The following is a 16,865-nucleotide window of genomic DNA, read 5'->3' as shown; positions in this document are numbered from 1 at the left end:
TGCACTATAATGAGGTGACATTACTGTAACTGGCAAGGGCATTTCACAGTAATCTCTCCTCAGCAATCTGCTGCTTCTCATCTTTGTTTTACTTTCTTAAACCTTTTCCCTATAGTTATTATAGCTGTCCATACTTATTTTAAATGTTAGGGTTCCAAAGGGATTTGATGCTTTACACTCTGAAACTGTATCTGTGAATAAGACATCAAGTAGCCAAAATGTTCTGAAATAGTGCTAGCTAGAATTCAGCCAAAGTGATTTAGGATGTTTACTTAGATATGAATATTAAAAGTCTTGTGCATGTTTTACATGCACACACCCTCCCTTATCCCACCCCAGTTCAAAAGTTAAAGGTCTTTTTCCTTCTTTGCGTTCTGGGGAAAAAACACACACTGTCCTTTGGAAATAGATGCTTGCTGTCCAGTGGCCTTATGCAATTATTGCATTAGCATAAAGGGAATATTAAATTTATTAGAACATAAAAGTGGCATTTTATATTGCCCTTGTACCAATGCAGGAGAATGTATAGAAATTGGGAGTAATAATCATAAGTGGTTCTTAGAAAACTGCCTTCCATTCACTGCTTTTTCAATATTACTTTATAAAAAAAAAAACCCCAAAATGACAAAAAAACATAAACCAGAGCAAACCCACAAATAAATAAATAAATTAAACAAACAAAAAACCAAAAGGAAACAATTTTTCTATAGCGGAAAGTAGTTAGAGAAATTAAATGTAAGGCCTTGACTTACATTTGACTAGGTATCTAGGCCGGAGTATGTGCATATGGCATAGACCAGATGCAAACTTTTTCAAACCCATCTTCAGTACCTGCAACTTAATTTGTGTTTAAAAATCAAAATATAAAATATGTCTTCATTTGCCTTATTTTGCTTTCATTTCAATTTCATTTGCAGAACACATCAGCAAGGAAGTCCCACGCAGTCTCCTCCTGCGGACACCTCCTTCAGCAGTCGTAGGGGAAGACAGCTACCACAAGTTCCAGTAAGAAGTGGCAGTATAGAGCAAGGTATCAAATAATGAGCTTGTGATAGCTCAAACTCTTTGATTTCTTACGCTTCTTTACTTTAAGTCTTCTTGCATAACTATATGTCCAATGCTGTAATTCTACCAGTAAAGCAATAGAAGAAAATGAAAGCATCTTTGCAGTTTTGGAAATCCAGTGAAGTTTGACTGGTGGGTTATTGCATGTGGTTTAATTGCCTTACTTTTCTAGTACCTTTTCATGTTTAAATTTTCTATTTGAGTCATGGTAGTTCCCAACATGTCTACTATGTTATCAGCAAGAAAAAAAGCAAAACCAAAAAAAAACCAACAAAAAAACTGGGGCAAGGTTTTTTGACAGTCTTACTCATTTCTTATTTTGTGATTTATATTTATTGTTGTGCATTATTAACATAGATTAATAATAAATGTCACAGATCTATTTTTCTTCTGGAGTTCATAGTTCAGTGAATAAAGAATGAAAACAATTACCATGGGAAATGTGAGAGCACAGGTCACCAGTCTTTTCTTGCTTAAGAATAAACTGATCACGCAAAGAGTGATACTTGTTTCTGAAAAGGACAAGGTAGACCCGATGATTGTGGAAGAAGTTTCTTACCTACTAAGATCAAATAAGGATGTACATTGTTGTTTCCTTTTCTAGCAACATACTACACACAGAGAACGAGCTGTTATGGTAAAATGAAGTGGCACAATGGAAAAAATGTGTACATTCATGTTTTCTTCTGTGTTTAAAAAAACCTGTTGACTACAAGCAACAGCTGAGATTGCCACATTCTAAAAGGTTTTCTTCTTTGTGGAAATTAAAGAAATGCTTATAATGATGAATTATTGTAATGCATTGCAGAACTGTCGGCAGATCATATTCTGGAACAGATAAAGTTGCTGACCATGACCACCTTATCATGGCAGATTACCAATGAGGTTTTCTTGTGTGATGGCTTGCATTAATCTGCAATTAGTTTGCATTAACATTAAGGCTTTGAGCTGTGATGGCATACAACCCCCTGAATTAGCACATATAAAGCGTACTCTTACTTTATAAATGTGTTTATTTTGAATGATTAATATACTGATATAAGTGATTTTTATTAACTTTAAACTTCCTATTCAGGTCCTCTCATTTTGTAGTGGCTCTAGTACTGTCTGAATTATAAATTACATACAGAGTTTCTATTTCTGCATATTAGCAAGTTGGGAGCTTTATAGGGAAATGTAATAAGTAATGAATTTCAACTTTTTTCAATATTTCTACTTCAATTTCAGAATTTGGTAAAATATATTATGATGAATTAGCTTTTAATTTAATTTTGATTTGGCTTTCCTTTTCATATTCATATATCATCTTTCTACTGGTCTTGGTAACTGGTGTGTGAGAGTAAAACACCACTGTGTGTTTTGTTGAAGACATTGGAATGAATGTAGACCTTTCCATGAAAATGAGTAGAAATGGGATGTGTACAGAAGAGGAAAGAAAAAATGAAAGTTGAGCAGAAGGCCAGAACTACTCTGGGTTTATAAAGTTGTTGATACCGTGAACACTTGTAAAGTGATGCAGTTTCAGTGAACTCCTGTTTACAGTTGTGCTTACTGTGCTCGCGCCTTTCATGTGAAATGTGCAGGTGAGATGCGCCGTGGTTTGGTGTTGTTACACATCGTGCCACCTGTTGCTGGGGCTGTTTCACAGCACTTGGAGCCAGTGCTTAAAGACACAGTGCCTGGGTTTTGTCTGCGTGACTGACTTTGCTTCTGATTGGGGGATTTTCTTATTTTACCCATGTTTAATGCCCTGTTCCGGCTCAGAACGTGTTTGCAGAGGAGTACGAAGTTGAATAGATTTTATAATATGTGCTTAAAAAATGGTGTCAGTATCTGTTGAAGTACTATACTAGTATATCTAACTTAATACTACTGTTAGAAATTAAATTCACTAAGGCCATAAGACCACAGTACTTGCTCTGATTTTCAGTACCAGATTTTAATATTAGTTTCCACCTCTATAATCCCTGACAAATGAGTACCAGAGTCAAATGTAGTGACCAGAAGTGATCTGACCTTAATGTAGTATTGAACCCAGAACATACTGAGGTCTGCAAAAGATTTGTATTAACTGTGCTTGGAACTGGCATGTGTCCTTATTGGTTTAAACTCACAGTCACCGTAGATACAGATGATGTCAAAACCTAGTGCAATATTTTTGGAAATATTTCAAAATGCATTTTCTTCCTATATTTTGATGGTCATCTTGACATCATGCATTTCAAGGAAAACCTGTGTGATATGCCATAAAGTATCATTTTTATAGTAAAGTACTTCTTTGCTTTCCATAAGAATCCTATTGTTTTATGAGGGTCGAATATTCGTCTAAATATATACATCTATGAATCTAAATATATACATATATGCATTTAGGTCTGTTACGCAAGGCATAGCGATGGCTGCAAAAAAAATTACATATTTGTATATCAAGAATGGGCTTCTTAGTTGCTGTCTTGAACATTCAGAAGACATAGAAGAATCCAGTGAAGTAATTTTTTTACTCTTTAAAGTCCTCATTATGGAACAAATGAGATTTAATGAACGAGCGACAGACTGGTAGCAGTTTTCATGTGGAGAAATAGAGTTATATTTTAAGTACTAATCTCTGATCTTTAACTATCAATTGTAAGTGATCATATCCATGCTAATAAGGCTTGGCTGACATATTTCAGACATTCCATTTTGTTGTCAAGTTTAGAACTAAACAAAAGCTTGTTTCTTTGTCTTTACCGAATAATATTGTCTTAGTTACTACTCTGGTTGGCAGCCTGAGAATCATAAAAATTCAGCTTACAAGAAACCAAGGTAGTTTTCCAAGATCCTGAATAATGCACATACTTTCTTAAAGAACAAACCAAGCTCACAGAAGTAATTGCTACAGAGAAGACCAAAGTAGTTATCCTTATTCCACTATAGAAACAGAGTTGATCAGGACACTACTGATCAGGAATGGAGAAACAAACATAAATGTAGAGGAAAATATCAAGTTTATAGATTAAAACCTTTAAACAGTGTTATAATTCACACTGGAAAAAAAAGTGAAAAAATGACAGTCTTCTTGGTGATTATATTCTGAAGGGGACAGCAGCTTTGTGTAGCTTTAGAGTGGAGTTGAGGCATAGTTATATTATATTTGAGAAAATGCTAACTAAATAATAGCAACTCGAGGGCATGCAGGTTTTAAAAAGTGGGTGCAGTTAAGACTGTAGGCTTCTGTAATTTTTAGGCAACATGATTTTTATTTTTATTACAGTCATATTCAAGGACGACATAGTTGTATTTATTTCCTTTGCAACCCTCTCAGCAGTATTTATTGGAACAAAAGATTGGGATGCTGTTGTATTGAAAGGTCTTGAGATGTTTGAATATTGAAAATTAGTCCTGTATAGATGTGTCTGTGTGTGTTTTCAAGACATCACAATCTAATAGTAATTTCCCTAACTTATGCTACTAAAGAAGTGGTTTTGATTTTTCTTGTATTAATGGATGATTTTATAAAAGGACCTAATCCTATGAAGATGTTTTGGCTCAGTGACTAAAGCAGTGAAATTCTAAGCCATGGTAAGGACAATGGTGTATTCTCAATATGTCATTCTGTGCTGGGCTGTAAGAGACTTGCATCACTGTATTTTTATTTGCATCATGTTTGAGTGGAACTGTGCAATAGTTAAGAGGAATGAGGATTCTGCGTTGACTTTGCCTTTTAGCTGTTTCTATAACAACTTTGTGTTGTAGTTGCATGGTTTTAAAATTATACTTTCGTATAAAGGGTACATCTGTGGTCTTTACTCAGTCCATCCTCTGTCCCTGCAGCTATCAAACATCACAGGAATTCTTTCTTGAATATGATTTGAGGGTGGGTTTCTGCACTTTTGCATAATGGTTGATCATTGTATTGATCAAGGAAGTGAATATACCAGCAGATAGTAGGGATTATATTATCGCTCTAGCAACTAAATAACAAAGGAGAACAACACTGTTGAAATTGATGAACCAGCAATATAAATGTGCAATGGTTGTGGTATAGCAACAGTCTTTCAGGGGTAATTTGTGCAAAACAGGTCTTACTCCCTCTATCTGCCTTCTGTTTGGGTCTTCTTTGGGTTTCTCTTTCATAGCTTTGACAATGTAATTTCCTACTTCAGAAGTCACATAATGAGAGTAAGGTTTGGGATAACAGCAGTCTGTTTCCACATAAAGAGCATCTCTAAATCTGACTGGAGCTGTGGGGTTGTGTGTGTTTCCAGTGGCATCTGGCTGTAGCAGTAGGGCTCACGTGGTGACACCGAGCAAAGCAAGTGTGCATCCAGCATTAGGTGTTGCTGTACCTTAGATCATGTTGGAAAAAGCTGTATGCAGCACTTGTATGGAAGGTGAAGTGCATGTGTGTGAGTGTGTGTGTGTGTGTGCTAGTGTTACATCAGGGAAAACTACATGAAGATTCTGCTGGAATGAATGGAGATTACATGTATAAAGTTCATGTGTGATATTTGTACAATGGTGATGTCACAGAGGAACAAAGTGTTTTGATGTCCAGTATTTTTTCTTTTAACAAACAAGAATCAGAATTTTGTACAGAAAATCAGTATGTTGTCAAATAATACATTGAGTTGCAAGTATCTTTTTATATTTAACCAATGTAAGATCCCAAAAGAAAAAGAAGTGCTAGTGAAAACAGTTCTGCGTTTGTGTACTTGATCATTGAAATGTCGTTGCAGTGACAGTATGGTTTTGGTAATGGTAAAAGATTAAACCTTTTCAGTCAAAAAATTTTTTAAATCTATCAGTATAATAATTGAGTGGCAGAAGAAAAAAAATAAGTCCTTTCAGTTTTAGATATCAGCCTATCAATGTTGTTTGTTTTGTCTCCATATTTCTGATTTTGTTTTTAAATTATTAGGTGGCACTGCATTTTCTGAGGCAGCTTGTGGAATCTTTGCTTATAATGGGGAGTATTTTTCTCAGCACTGTTAACTTTCGCAAATGAGCACAAGGCTCATAATCTTTTATGTTTTCCTTAAAAATGGATTTTTTATAGTCTGATGATTATTGAGTATTATAGATTTCAGTTAATACTGAAATAAATTTGTAACACTCATTATTGCAGAAGAGGCTTCAAATAGTGCTGTGTGGTTCAGAAGTAAGAGTGATATTTAAAACAAGGTTTTATGTCATTCATAAATTTGGGTATGATGATACTTCTCTAGTAGAATACTTAAAGATTCCACAATCTGGTTCTCTGTAACATCATTGTTCCTGTTAATTTTAAAGAAAAAGTCATAGACTTTATTATTTGTCATGGTTTATCACTTTAATTTTCTACATTACTTTTACATCTGCTGGAGTACTGACTACTGTACATGCCATTGTCACATGTAACACATTTCTTTATCTAACTTTAAATTTGCTGATTTCTTTTTCTGTTTCCATCATTCCGTGCATTTAATTCATTGAAGAGCAAGAGAATTTTAACTCTCCCACAAAAGGTAAATATTTATGTAATTTTTTTACAAATGTTTGGCAACTGTTGATACTGGCTTTTGCTTCATTATACTCCATGTCAGTGCATAGGTTTTAGTTAACATTGTTAACATACAAAAAGGTTGTTTCTCAAATATCACTATGCTGTCTGATGCCCCTCTTTAGAATCTGACAATGGTTTCTCTCATGATTTCTCATGTTCCTATTGAAATGCAATATACTGGATTTAACAGAAGTAATCATGATATTTTACAGAATATGGTTCAGAAGGTGCTTGATTGATTAAATGTTCACACAGACTTGAGATTTTTCCTAAACTGTTCTTGAGTTCTGCACAGCACATGCTTCTAGTGATGCAGCCATGGTCCTTGGCAGCAGTGAAAGATGTTTCCTAGGTGTGGGCTTAGGAATAGTTTAAGGTCATGATGGTCAGAAACCATTTATTGTATGCAGAGACATTCTGAACAAAGAGCTGTGTTCTATTTGCATGTCAGTCTCATGTCAGAAAGTTACTCCCATTGTGGGGAAGGTTTTAGGGACAGACATACAATGCTCACCTTTATGAATTTATGCCTGTGCTGATACCAGAGAATCAGTGAGCTGAAACAGCAGCTATCTAAAGCTGTCCCAGAAAGTGGAAACTGTAGTCTGTTATGTCTCTGTCAAAGCCACATTGCAGAAAAGTCCTATTTTTTTCCCTTTTAGCTGAAAGTAGAAATTACTTCAAAATGCAAATGAAGCTTGTAGAGAAAAAAAAATTTAAAAACCCACCCCACCCTTTTAATGTTACAATCAAAATACTGTGCTACATCAATATTATTAGCACTGATTAACCTTTTCTAAACTTTATTCCTGAGTCCTGCTCATCTTGGGAAATTCTGGTCTGAATACAGGCTTGGGTGGGTCACAGCCAAACTGTGAGTTGAACTTGAATCAAAGTATTTCCTGCAACTACTTTACTTTCTGAAGGGATGAATGCTTACGTAAAAATAAAGCAACTTCTCCACTAGGTATGGACTCCAACATCCATGTCAAACATACAGAAGTATGTTTTCATGATAATGTTAAAAAGAGATGAAAAAGTGATATGCAAATTAGGTGTTAGCAATTATATGTTTAGAATATTCTATGAAATGTCTTAAGGAAGTGCTAACAGTGGTTGATTTTACAAATTATTTCTGTCTCAGTATTTATATTTCTCTCAAACAGGACAGTACAAATCAATCTTACCTGTTTGTTGGTTATGCCTCTGTCAAGATTTGGGCTGCAGTGGATATTTTTTTGTTTAAAGCAATGGACTTTGTGCAGACAAACTAGACTGTCTCTAACAGGTTTGTAAAAGAGCTTGTTTCCACAAGATTTGGATGGATCTGGCTCAATATCTGGGCGTGTGTAGAAGGTGGTGGGATATTTACATGTACAGATTCCTCTGGCTCAAGGGAGCTGATGGCAGATGGAACCCAGGGGCTAAAAAGAGCTGGGCAAAAGAAGAGCAGCCAGAAGAGTGAAGTCCCAGCAGATCTGGGGGACCATAAATATCTTAATTTGAGGTGATTTACACTAGTAGCTCACTGTAACTTCTTACAAGAGGTAATAAGATTAGATAGTAGGTTAGAGATTAGGATGAGGGAGTTACAGGATGTTTTATGAAAGGAGACATAAGTGTGAGGGAGAGTATATACTACAAAAGTGAACAACACTGACCATATGAGTCTGCAACAAACATCTGTTCCATCAATTGAAAAGGTTGCCATAAAGTCTTCAGCAGATTATGAAAACGCTGAAGGTTTTTTTGCGGCCAAAATCAGTGGTTTGTTTTGTAGGTTTTTGGGGTTTTTTTTTCTTCCCTAATTTTAAGAGGTCTGTGTTTGTTTCCTTGTTGTTTCCTTTTACATAGAAGCTTCTCTGTGGATCATCCCTGAAGCTCTTTGAGAAGGAACTGAATGTTGCATCATCCAGTTCAGGTTTCTATATCTTCCTTCTGGAGTGAGTTGTTAATATCAAGATGGCCACCATGCCTCTATGTGTACTGAGAGATCCAAGCTCATCTTCCAGCTTGGAAATCTGAATATGTGCCTTGGTTGTGCCTTAGTTATGACTGGGAGGAGGCCCAGAGAACGATCAGCTCCCGTGGAAAGGAAATCCATGCACACAAGCTTGAAGTAGCTACAGCAGGTTCTGGTCAGGCAGACAGGGTTCAGAGCCATCTCCCTCACTATCTGCATGTTGCCATTATTTTTTGAAGTTGTTTATTCAAAAAAAATCGTAGCAAGTTCTTCATCTTGGCAACAAATAGATTTTTTTTTTTTTGTTTTACTTACCTTATATTTCAGAACATTTTTCTGCTTATGATTTTGTGTGTTTTTTAAATTTCCTGGTAGAGTTTGCTGAGAATTTTTATAGCCATGAAACCTCTTGCAAGGATATTTTTTATGTGCATACTGCAAAACTCATCCTGCAGGTTCAACAGAAATGGAGACTCTGTATTATTTCTGAAATAGATCATCCTGGTCCAACACCAGTGTGGCTTTTCTGTCCCACACAGCCATCTCTGCACTAGAGGACTCTCCCATCCAAATCTTGTTGCTGCTTTATTTCCTTGTCTTTGTTATGGACATGAGTTCTGCCTAGTTTATTCCTCAGCTGCCACTCCTCAAACCAGATTTTTTTTTTATTATTTCATATATAATTCCTCAAACCAGATAGTTTTTTCCCCCTGATCCCCATCCACAGAACATCTAAGTTGCTCAGACAGATTAATTTCCTAGTTTTTGCTGTGTACATGCTTCTTGATGGCACTACAGCTGTAGCTGTTTGTCACTGTTCAACCTTTCTGCCTAATGTGAAGATTGAAATTGAAGAATAGGTCGGACTTCTCCTGTCTTCTGGAATAAGTGCAGTCCTCTATTCCCCTGCCTGAACCTGTTGAGTTTGCCCCAGAAGCATTGATTATAAGTTTATGAGATAAATTTTAACTTGAACTTACTTTTCAGTACTTTGTTATGTAAGAAATCTTTGTGTCATTTTAGACTTCTAGACCTTTTCTCTGAAAGTTTGCATCATAAAGAATGGATGTGTGATGAATTCTGGAGAGAGCTGCAGCTATCTGAAATCTTGATGCCTATTTCTTTGTTATGTAGCTTACTCTGACATTTAATAGTGCATGTAAGACTTGGAGTTTTTCCAAGTCATACTGTTTGCCTGCACCTCCTCATTCTGTCTTGCCCATCTTGAACAGAAATATGAAGTGCCTCAAGAGAAAAGGCTGCCTTTTATTCAGACTTCATCCTTATAGAAAATGGTATGGCCAGTGCTAAGACATCCATATGTTTTCTACCATCTAGAAAAGCACAGTAATGCTACCAGTTTGAATCACAGACCATGTAATGTCACCAGTCATTCTGGCATTAGGCCCATGCTTGCCTTTGAGCAAGAATGTCCATTTAGAAAGGTATTTTCATTTAATGAGTGCAAGGGATGGAAATTTTTTTCCTGGGCTTAATCACTTGACTTTTATCTTTTAAACATATATCTTACTACTTATCTGATTTACCTACCCTTTTTGAAATGTATGAGGGGATTCTTATCAGATATTATTTATTGACAAAATACACTGTTTTCCAAATTTTTCAGAATGTAGAGTCTCTTTGATGAATGTTGCAATATGAAAGAGGTGGATATGCAAAGATTTAGAGCTCAAGAATAAAAAAAACTAGAACTAGAAAGGCATCTACAGCATCTTTGCTGTTTCTTGCTCGTTCGTTATTGCTGCTCATTTTACCATCCGTATTTAAATGATCCCACATAAGTTTCATACATTGTGCTGTTAGCCTAATAGATGGGTGTTTAAGGCATCATGTCATTTGGATCTAACATGGAATTTAAACCCCTTATTAAACCTTAAAAGGAGAACTTTAGACCTTAAAATTACTTCTATTTCCTTTGTACTGGCCACTACTATTAGTGCTGCTTTTGTAGCTCTCGGTGATTTTCATAGGATATGTCTATTGTTGATGCTAATGCAAGTTTAATTCCTTATAAAGTCATATTACTTTAATTGTTAGATTCATAATCTGTGGATAACATGCCATATGACTAATCTCTCTAGAAAGATTTTATTAAAGAAAAAAAGGAAAACATTATCTGCCCTACTAAATCTGATATATTAGTATAGAATATTGATTATTGTTTTGTTATTTTGTACATAATTGAAAATGTGGCATATATTCTGAACATTTAGGATTCTAGCCAGTTCTACCTTCTCCCTGAGTTGAACATCATTTAGGGGTTGAAGCATGCCTATAGCAGTTTTCTGAGGATAGTAATAAAGGTGAGGGCTGTCAGCTAGTTAGTGGCACGAGATGTAACTCTGTAAATCTTAACATAATAGTCATATATTTAAAGGAATGTCACTAGCACATAAAACCTTAGTAAACAGGTAAAGTCTTAGAAAAATTAAGTGGCTATCTCCTTTAAGAAGAGACAAGTGTTAGTCTGTCCTAATTTTCTTTGAGGGTAGACAGCAGGCTGGAAATAAGATCTGTAGCTATTTTCTTTAGTTTATTCCATGCCTCTTTCAAGTGGTGTCCTACAGAATTGCATATTGTAGGCTACCCCCAGTTTTATTGCTGAGTATGATGCTATACAGCATGGAATGGTCCCTCTGGTCAGTTGGGGTCTCCTGTCCCTCCTTTTTCTTGTCACAGCCTGCTTGGGGCAGGGGGAAGCTAGGACAGGGCAGGGGGCTGCAGCATGAGGAACAGAGAAGGCCTTGGTGCTATACAGGCACTGCTCAGCAATTGCTAAATCACTGATGTCTTATCAGCACTTAGTCACAACTAGAAGAACAGGCAGCTGTGAAGAAAACTGCCTCCATCCCAACCAGACCCAGTACACCTGGGATTACAGGAGTCAGATGGGTTTATGAATAGATTAATGGAATTGAAATATAACATTTTGATTCCATTCATATGTGTGTCTTTTCTCTCCTGCATGGCTTGATTGTTTATGTACATCATTGTTGCTAACCTTCACGTGGTTTATTAGTAATAAGCTTTGGCTATAAAGTTGCACCCTTTATTTAAGCAGTCTGATCGATGAGTTCTCCCATTTACTTTTACACTGATCGATCTCACACCTGAATTATCAGCCCTTGAAGAGATGAGAGTTACAGCTCTTTGAAGTGTGACTTCTGACACCAGAGAATAACACATTGACACAACTGATATTGATGGTAGTTTTACCACTATTTTGAGACACTTATGGTAAATATTCATTATTTAATTCTAGAGCCACTATAGAGTTTAAAGGTCTTGGGATTACAGTGCTTTGATCTGTAAATTACTGTGTAATTCTGCCTCTCAAGACCTCTAGGAAAAGCACTCTGTAAATAGTGATGTCCTTAAAGAAAGTAGATCCATATTTTTCTAAGAGACAGGCTACGTACTTTTTATGTCAAGTTTTTGTTACCTGTGGTAACCAGGCCTGTTCCAGGAAAGCAATGTGATCATATGGTGTTGTTACCTATGGTTGTTACAGTTTTGCTAATGTGCTTTTGCTCCTGTGTTAGACCTTTTTCTGCTTCTCATGATTAACATGTAAAGGTTTTCCCAAGCCACTAGTCAGGCAGATAAAATTTTCCATCACACAACTGAGCTACATTCAACATATGCTCAGATATGCATGGTAAATAAAGCTGGAAAGAACATAGTTGGATTTTCTAGAGTAGTTTCATGCAACTGCATGCTTAAAAATAAATTCACAGCCAATTGGTGCTAAATTGCATTATATTTCATGCACAAAATCAAATTTCTCCATTGGAGAATTACATTTACTTCACAGTGCTCATTAATTGTTCTCACATTCTTTGATATAGTAATATATATATAAAGAAAAACCCGAGCATAAATGTATTAAGCTTAAGGATTTAAATATAATAAAAGTCAATAATTACAGAATTAAAGTTGAATATTTACTCAGTCTTGACTGAAGTAATAACCTCTGAAGTATCATTAAATTACATAACAGAATATTCTTTCCCAGGTATTATAGGTAATACAGGGTAACAAACCATATATATTACTTAGTATAACATACAGTTGACAGGCTAAATGACCTAAAATTCACACAAAGAAAGGGTTATGTTTAGAGTAACTCTAATCTGTGCACCATACACATGTAGGGCTAAATTTTTAAAGGGGTCTCATTTTTCCCTCTGATTTCATATCCTCAGTCTATTTCATGCACGTATGATAGGATTAAGATACCAATTTTTTTTACTTCAGTCCCTAATTGATCTATCTTAATCCTTTCATATCTGTCCTTAACATAAGAGGCCATCTTTAAAAATTTCACCTAAAGTGCTCAATTTTGCCTTCAGATACCTCCATGCAACTTCCATTGAAGTAATTGGAGCTGTGCCTGCATATCTGATGGTGGAACTGGACTCATTGCAATTAAGGTACACATTTACTGGCATAATTAGTCATCTGGAATAATTGCTGGGCCCAGTGTGACATTCTGCACGTGCAGAATTTGCTAGATTGGACTATGCATTATGGGAGACTGAAGATAATCATAACTTTATTTCGTGCCTTAGATCTGTAATTGCAGCAGAATTTTAATGTAGTTTGTTTTACTTATTTTTCTTATTTTTAAATAAGTGCAGAAGGAATTCACAATGATGCCTTTGTATATTTTCATACCCAACCAGCACAAAGACATTCTGATATTTCCCCGAGCATGTTACAAATGGATTGTGCAGGCACAAATGTGATTTGTGCAGTAGCTTATAGTTTAAAATATCTAATCCTGAGTGTAGTGCTTTTTTTTTTTAGGCCTTATATCTTTGTGCTGGCAAAGCACAGACCAAAAAATAAATCTGTAAATAATGCCACATTGTATAACTAACAGCATAAAAACCACACATGAGAACTTTAATACCTCTTAATTGAACATACATAGAGTACTTATTTTCCAATAATTTAAAATTATCTGTGTTTTGTGATTGCAAGTTGATTACAGGCAGTTTTAATATAGGTGTCTCTCTCCTGTCACTGATTTGGGGAGGGGCTCTTTGACTTAGAAAAATAGTGGCTTTGTAGAGAGTAATATAAATCCATGGTTGGCATAAAAGCAGAAGATTTTGTGGAGGTTGCCTCAAATAAAACTAAATTCGTGACACATAAAAAAATCCAATTTAAAAGAAGTTTTTCTGATATGTTATAACCTGTTAAACCACAATGAACATAGTGAATACTCCTGTGATTTAGAATAGTTGCTGATAAATATTTGGGTCTAGTTCTAGAACTGCTAAAAAGTGACAGTTTTCATGGTATTGATGTTACCTGTACTGCTTTGAATTTAAAATGCTACAAAGTTTGAGAATAGCAGAATATATAGATCCCTCTGAAATTTATTTACTACCACAAAGGTTAAGTTACTTGGAGGAAGCCTTCGCCCAGGGGCATTTACAGCACTCTCTCTGTTAGTGCAAGGTCGAATGCCTGTGGCAGGCACAGCCAATATGAGTTGCCTTAACTTGTTCAAGTTGAAGAAGATGCTCTTTATAGCACCACAGCTTCTTGAGGGTGCAAGATATCTGTTTTTAAAGAAACCCTGCCATATGGAAGTTGAAAACACAAGAACAAATAATTATTCGAAGTAAAGGTGATCATTACAGGACAAAGTAGTGATTTTAAAGGAGGTCTTGTTAAAGAAAAACCAAACTACTAGAAAATAACTGTGTTTTTGATATGACTGGTTGAATGGAGAAATTATTCCTCTCAAATAGCCTTAGCTATATTAAACTGCTATGTTTCAAGATAGTAGGAGGAGTTAATTACTTAAAAAATAAATTTTAATACCTGTTTCATGCATTAATTCTTAGAATGCTACTGTAATATTTTCTACAATTAAGCAAACACATGCTTAGATGTTCATGGATTTATGTCCCCTGCATCCAGAATATTTAACAGGTGTATAATTCAGCCTGCCACCTAAATTTTTTCACTCTTTTCATATCTGTTGCACCAGCTTGATTATATGTAGAAATTGGGATGTCTGCCCATTTTCAGGTAAAGGCTCTCACAATGGAAGTGGTTGATTTCTTGACATTAGTGTTCCTCTGTTCTGTGCTTACACCCTGCTTGTTCTACATGTTTGTACATTTCTTTGTTTTGTTGAAATGGAAATGAGCTAAAATTGTTGCTAAACCATTTGTTTTTTGCAAAACTTTTTCTCTATTTTTAATTGATTTTCATTGTGTGTTTTTGCAGCAAGCTTAGTAGTGGAGGAGCGAACGAGACAGATGAAAATGAAAGTGCACCGTTATAATCAGACATCAGGGTCTGGTTCTAGCCAAGAACATGAGCGTGAGCAATATACCAAGGTAAAGTCAGTAGTCTTGGAATGATACTTTGGCTTGAAAATTAAAGGCATAAACTTGTTTACTTAAAATATTTTATAACCTTCAAGAACACTGTGTTTTAAATCCTGACAGAAATGTCTTCAACTAATAGCTTGTTAGCATCATTTTTTCCCCCATGGAGTTAGTCTTTGACATGAACTAAAATGAATCTAGAAAAACCAATATGCTTAAAAAGTTCAGGAAAGCTTTTCAGAAAGAAAAAGTTCAGGAAAGAAAGATCCTTCAATAGCTGTTAAAAAGAGACTTATCACATCTAGCTTAGCAAGTTGTTAGATTTCCAGTCCCTGGAGTTTGGAAAAGTAGACCATGAAAGAGTAGGTTGGCCCTTGTTGCTGTCTGATGTGGAGGGATCTAGGCAGAACTAGGTCCAATCTCATGCAGATGTTCTCATATTTGTATAATTTTTATGTATCCATATAATGTCAGAGATAAATTGTTTCCTTTCTTGAACTGCCTACTGATTAGTTTGATTTCCTTTTCTACTAAAAGTGTAAAGAGTTTCTATGATAGTGGAATATATTGAAATTATGTTAACAAAGTTTTATAGAGGGATTTTGTTTTCTTGATAAGGCTAAGATGATAGGCCATAACTTTGTAATTTAAACTGTGTAGGGTTCTAAGCAAACTGCTGAAAACATCTTGCACATCTGCACTGCTGCTTACAATTCAAGCTGTGAGGAGCTGGATGCTCCTGGAGATACAAGTTACAATAATGTATAAGTGAGGTACTCATCTAAAGCAAAATCACAAGTTTACTTAGGAATGGTTAAATAGGAAATCTGGCAGCTAAATTTTAATATCTAACAGATTTGAAAGATTGGTTTGAGATCTTGTTTCAGTTAAATATGGGGACAACTTTAATAAGAACTTAAATGAACAGTTCTCAAAAGGAAGAGAAACAAGAGAAACAAGGCTTTAGGTCCTGAATGGCCAAATTGTGGGCTATCAGTGCTATTAAAAAAAACTCAGCAGCTGGAGTAGAAATTTCCAATGAGATCCTCTATCAGAAGCAGGAATTTGTTTCATTAAAGCAGCTCAGTTGCTACTGGGTTTGCTGCTACCATCCAAATAGGTTTAGTCAGGGCAAGAGGGTGAGATGCAGTGCATCTCTGTGGTACTTCCCAACCATTTAACAAGGTAGGAAAAAATAGAGAAAATAGGGTTGATAAAATTTTCGTTAGAGAGAGGTAACATGCAATCTGAGGACTTTTGCCAGGATGACCAGAGACCTTTGTTCAGAGTCAAAGGCCAGGTTTCTGAGTTAGATTTTAAGTTACAGATTGATGGAAATTTTTGTATTTATCATTCTGAAACATATTTTTTGATCTTAACTCTCTAATATTTATGATAAGCATCGTTTTGGCCCTCCAATATGTTTTTCTTATTTGATCAGTGTAGATCCAATGTATGGTTAAATAGTTGTTAGAAAACATTAACCTGCAATGTTACAAATTTCTCTTATTCTTAGAACCTTGAGGTTTTTAGGATCTTCTTTTGGTTTTAAATGCACGTGGAAATCAAAATAGAAATCATGTTGAGTACTGAATCAAAAGAACACTAAATTATTCTATTCAGAATTTTGCTTTGTTTCACTATGGTGATAGTCATCACTTTAAAAATGCTACCAAAGCAAACCTTATGCTACTGTCTTTCTCTATCCTGAGAAAATGGTGAAAGAGTCAAGAAAATAACCAAGACAGATGAAGATTTGGACATTTGAAAATGTAGTATGTTGTATCAGCTGTTGTGGTAAAGCTGATGACTGAGACTTCTCAGAACTGAAGACTGTACTCAATTTCTGCTGCCAAAGTTTGTGAAAAACCTTAAAAAGCTGCAGAAACAAGAATAACTTTAAATAAAGAAATAAAAAATATTAGTGGTATAATAGGCA

The 16,865-nt window shown here is 35.4% G+C and overlaps 1 protein-coding gene across 20 annotated transcripts in view; it reads left to right on the top strand.

Moving 5' to 3' along the window:
* RIMS1 (regulating synaptic membrane exocytosis 1) overlaps window positions 1-16,865 on the top strand; it is a 306,477-nt gene that overhangs the window by 224,876 nt on the left and 64,736 nt on the right. For 11 of the 20 annotated variants that reach the window (XM_059469483.1, XM_059469463.1, XM_059469472.1 and 8 more), the window contains 2 exons: window positions 918-1,030; window positions 14,823-14,935. In XM_059469483.1, the coding sequence (XP_059325466.1) occupies window positions 918-1,030; window positions 14,823-14,935 (226 nt within the window). Of the gene's footprint in view, window positions 1-917; window positions 1,031-6,426; window positions 6,552-7,755; window positions 7,878-14,822; window positions 14,936-16,865 lie in introns of those variants that run through there. The other 9 variants (XM_059469480.1, XM_059469478.1, XM_059469476.1 and 6 more) reach the window with 2 other exon arrangements.

Source organism: Ammospiza nelsoni, chromosome 3 (assembly GCF_027579445.1).
Source record: "Ammospiza nelsoni isolate bAmmNel1 chromosome 3, bAmmNel1.pri, whole genome shotgun sequence".
Lineage (NCBI taxonomy): Eukaryota > Metazoa > Chordata > Aves > Passeriformes > Passerellidae > Ammospiza > Ammospiza nelsoni.
This window is presented reverse-complemented; position numbering and strand designations above follow the sequence as displayed.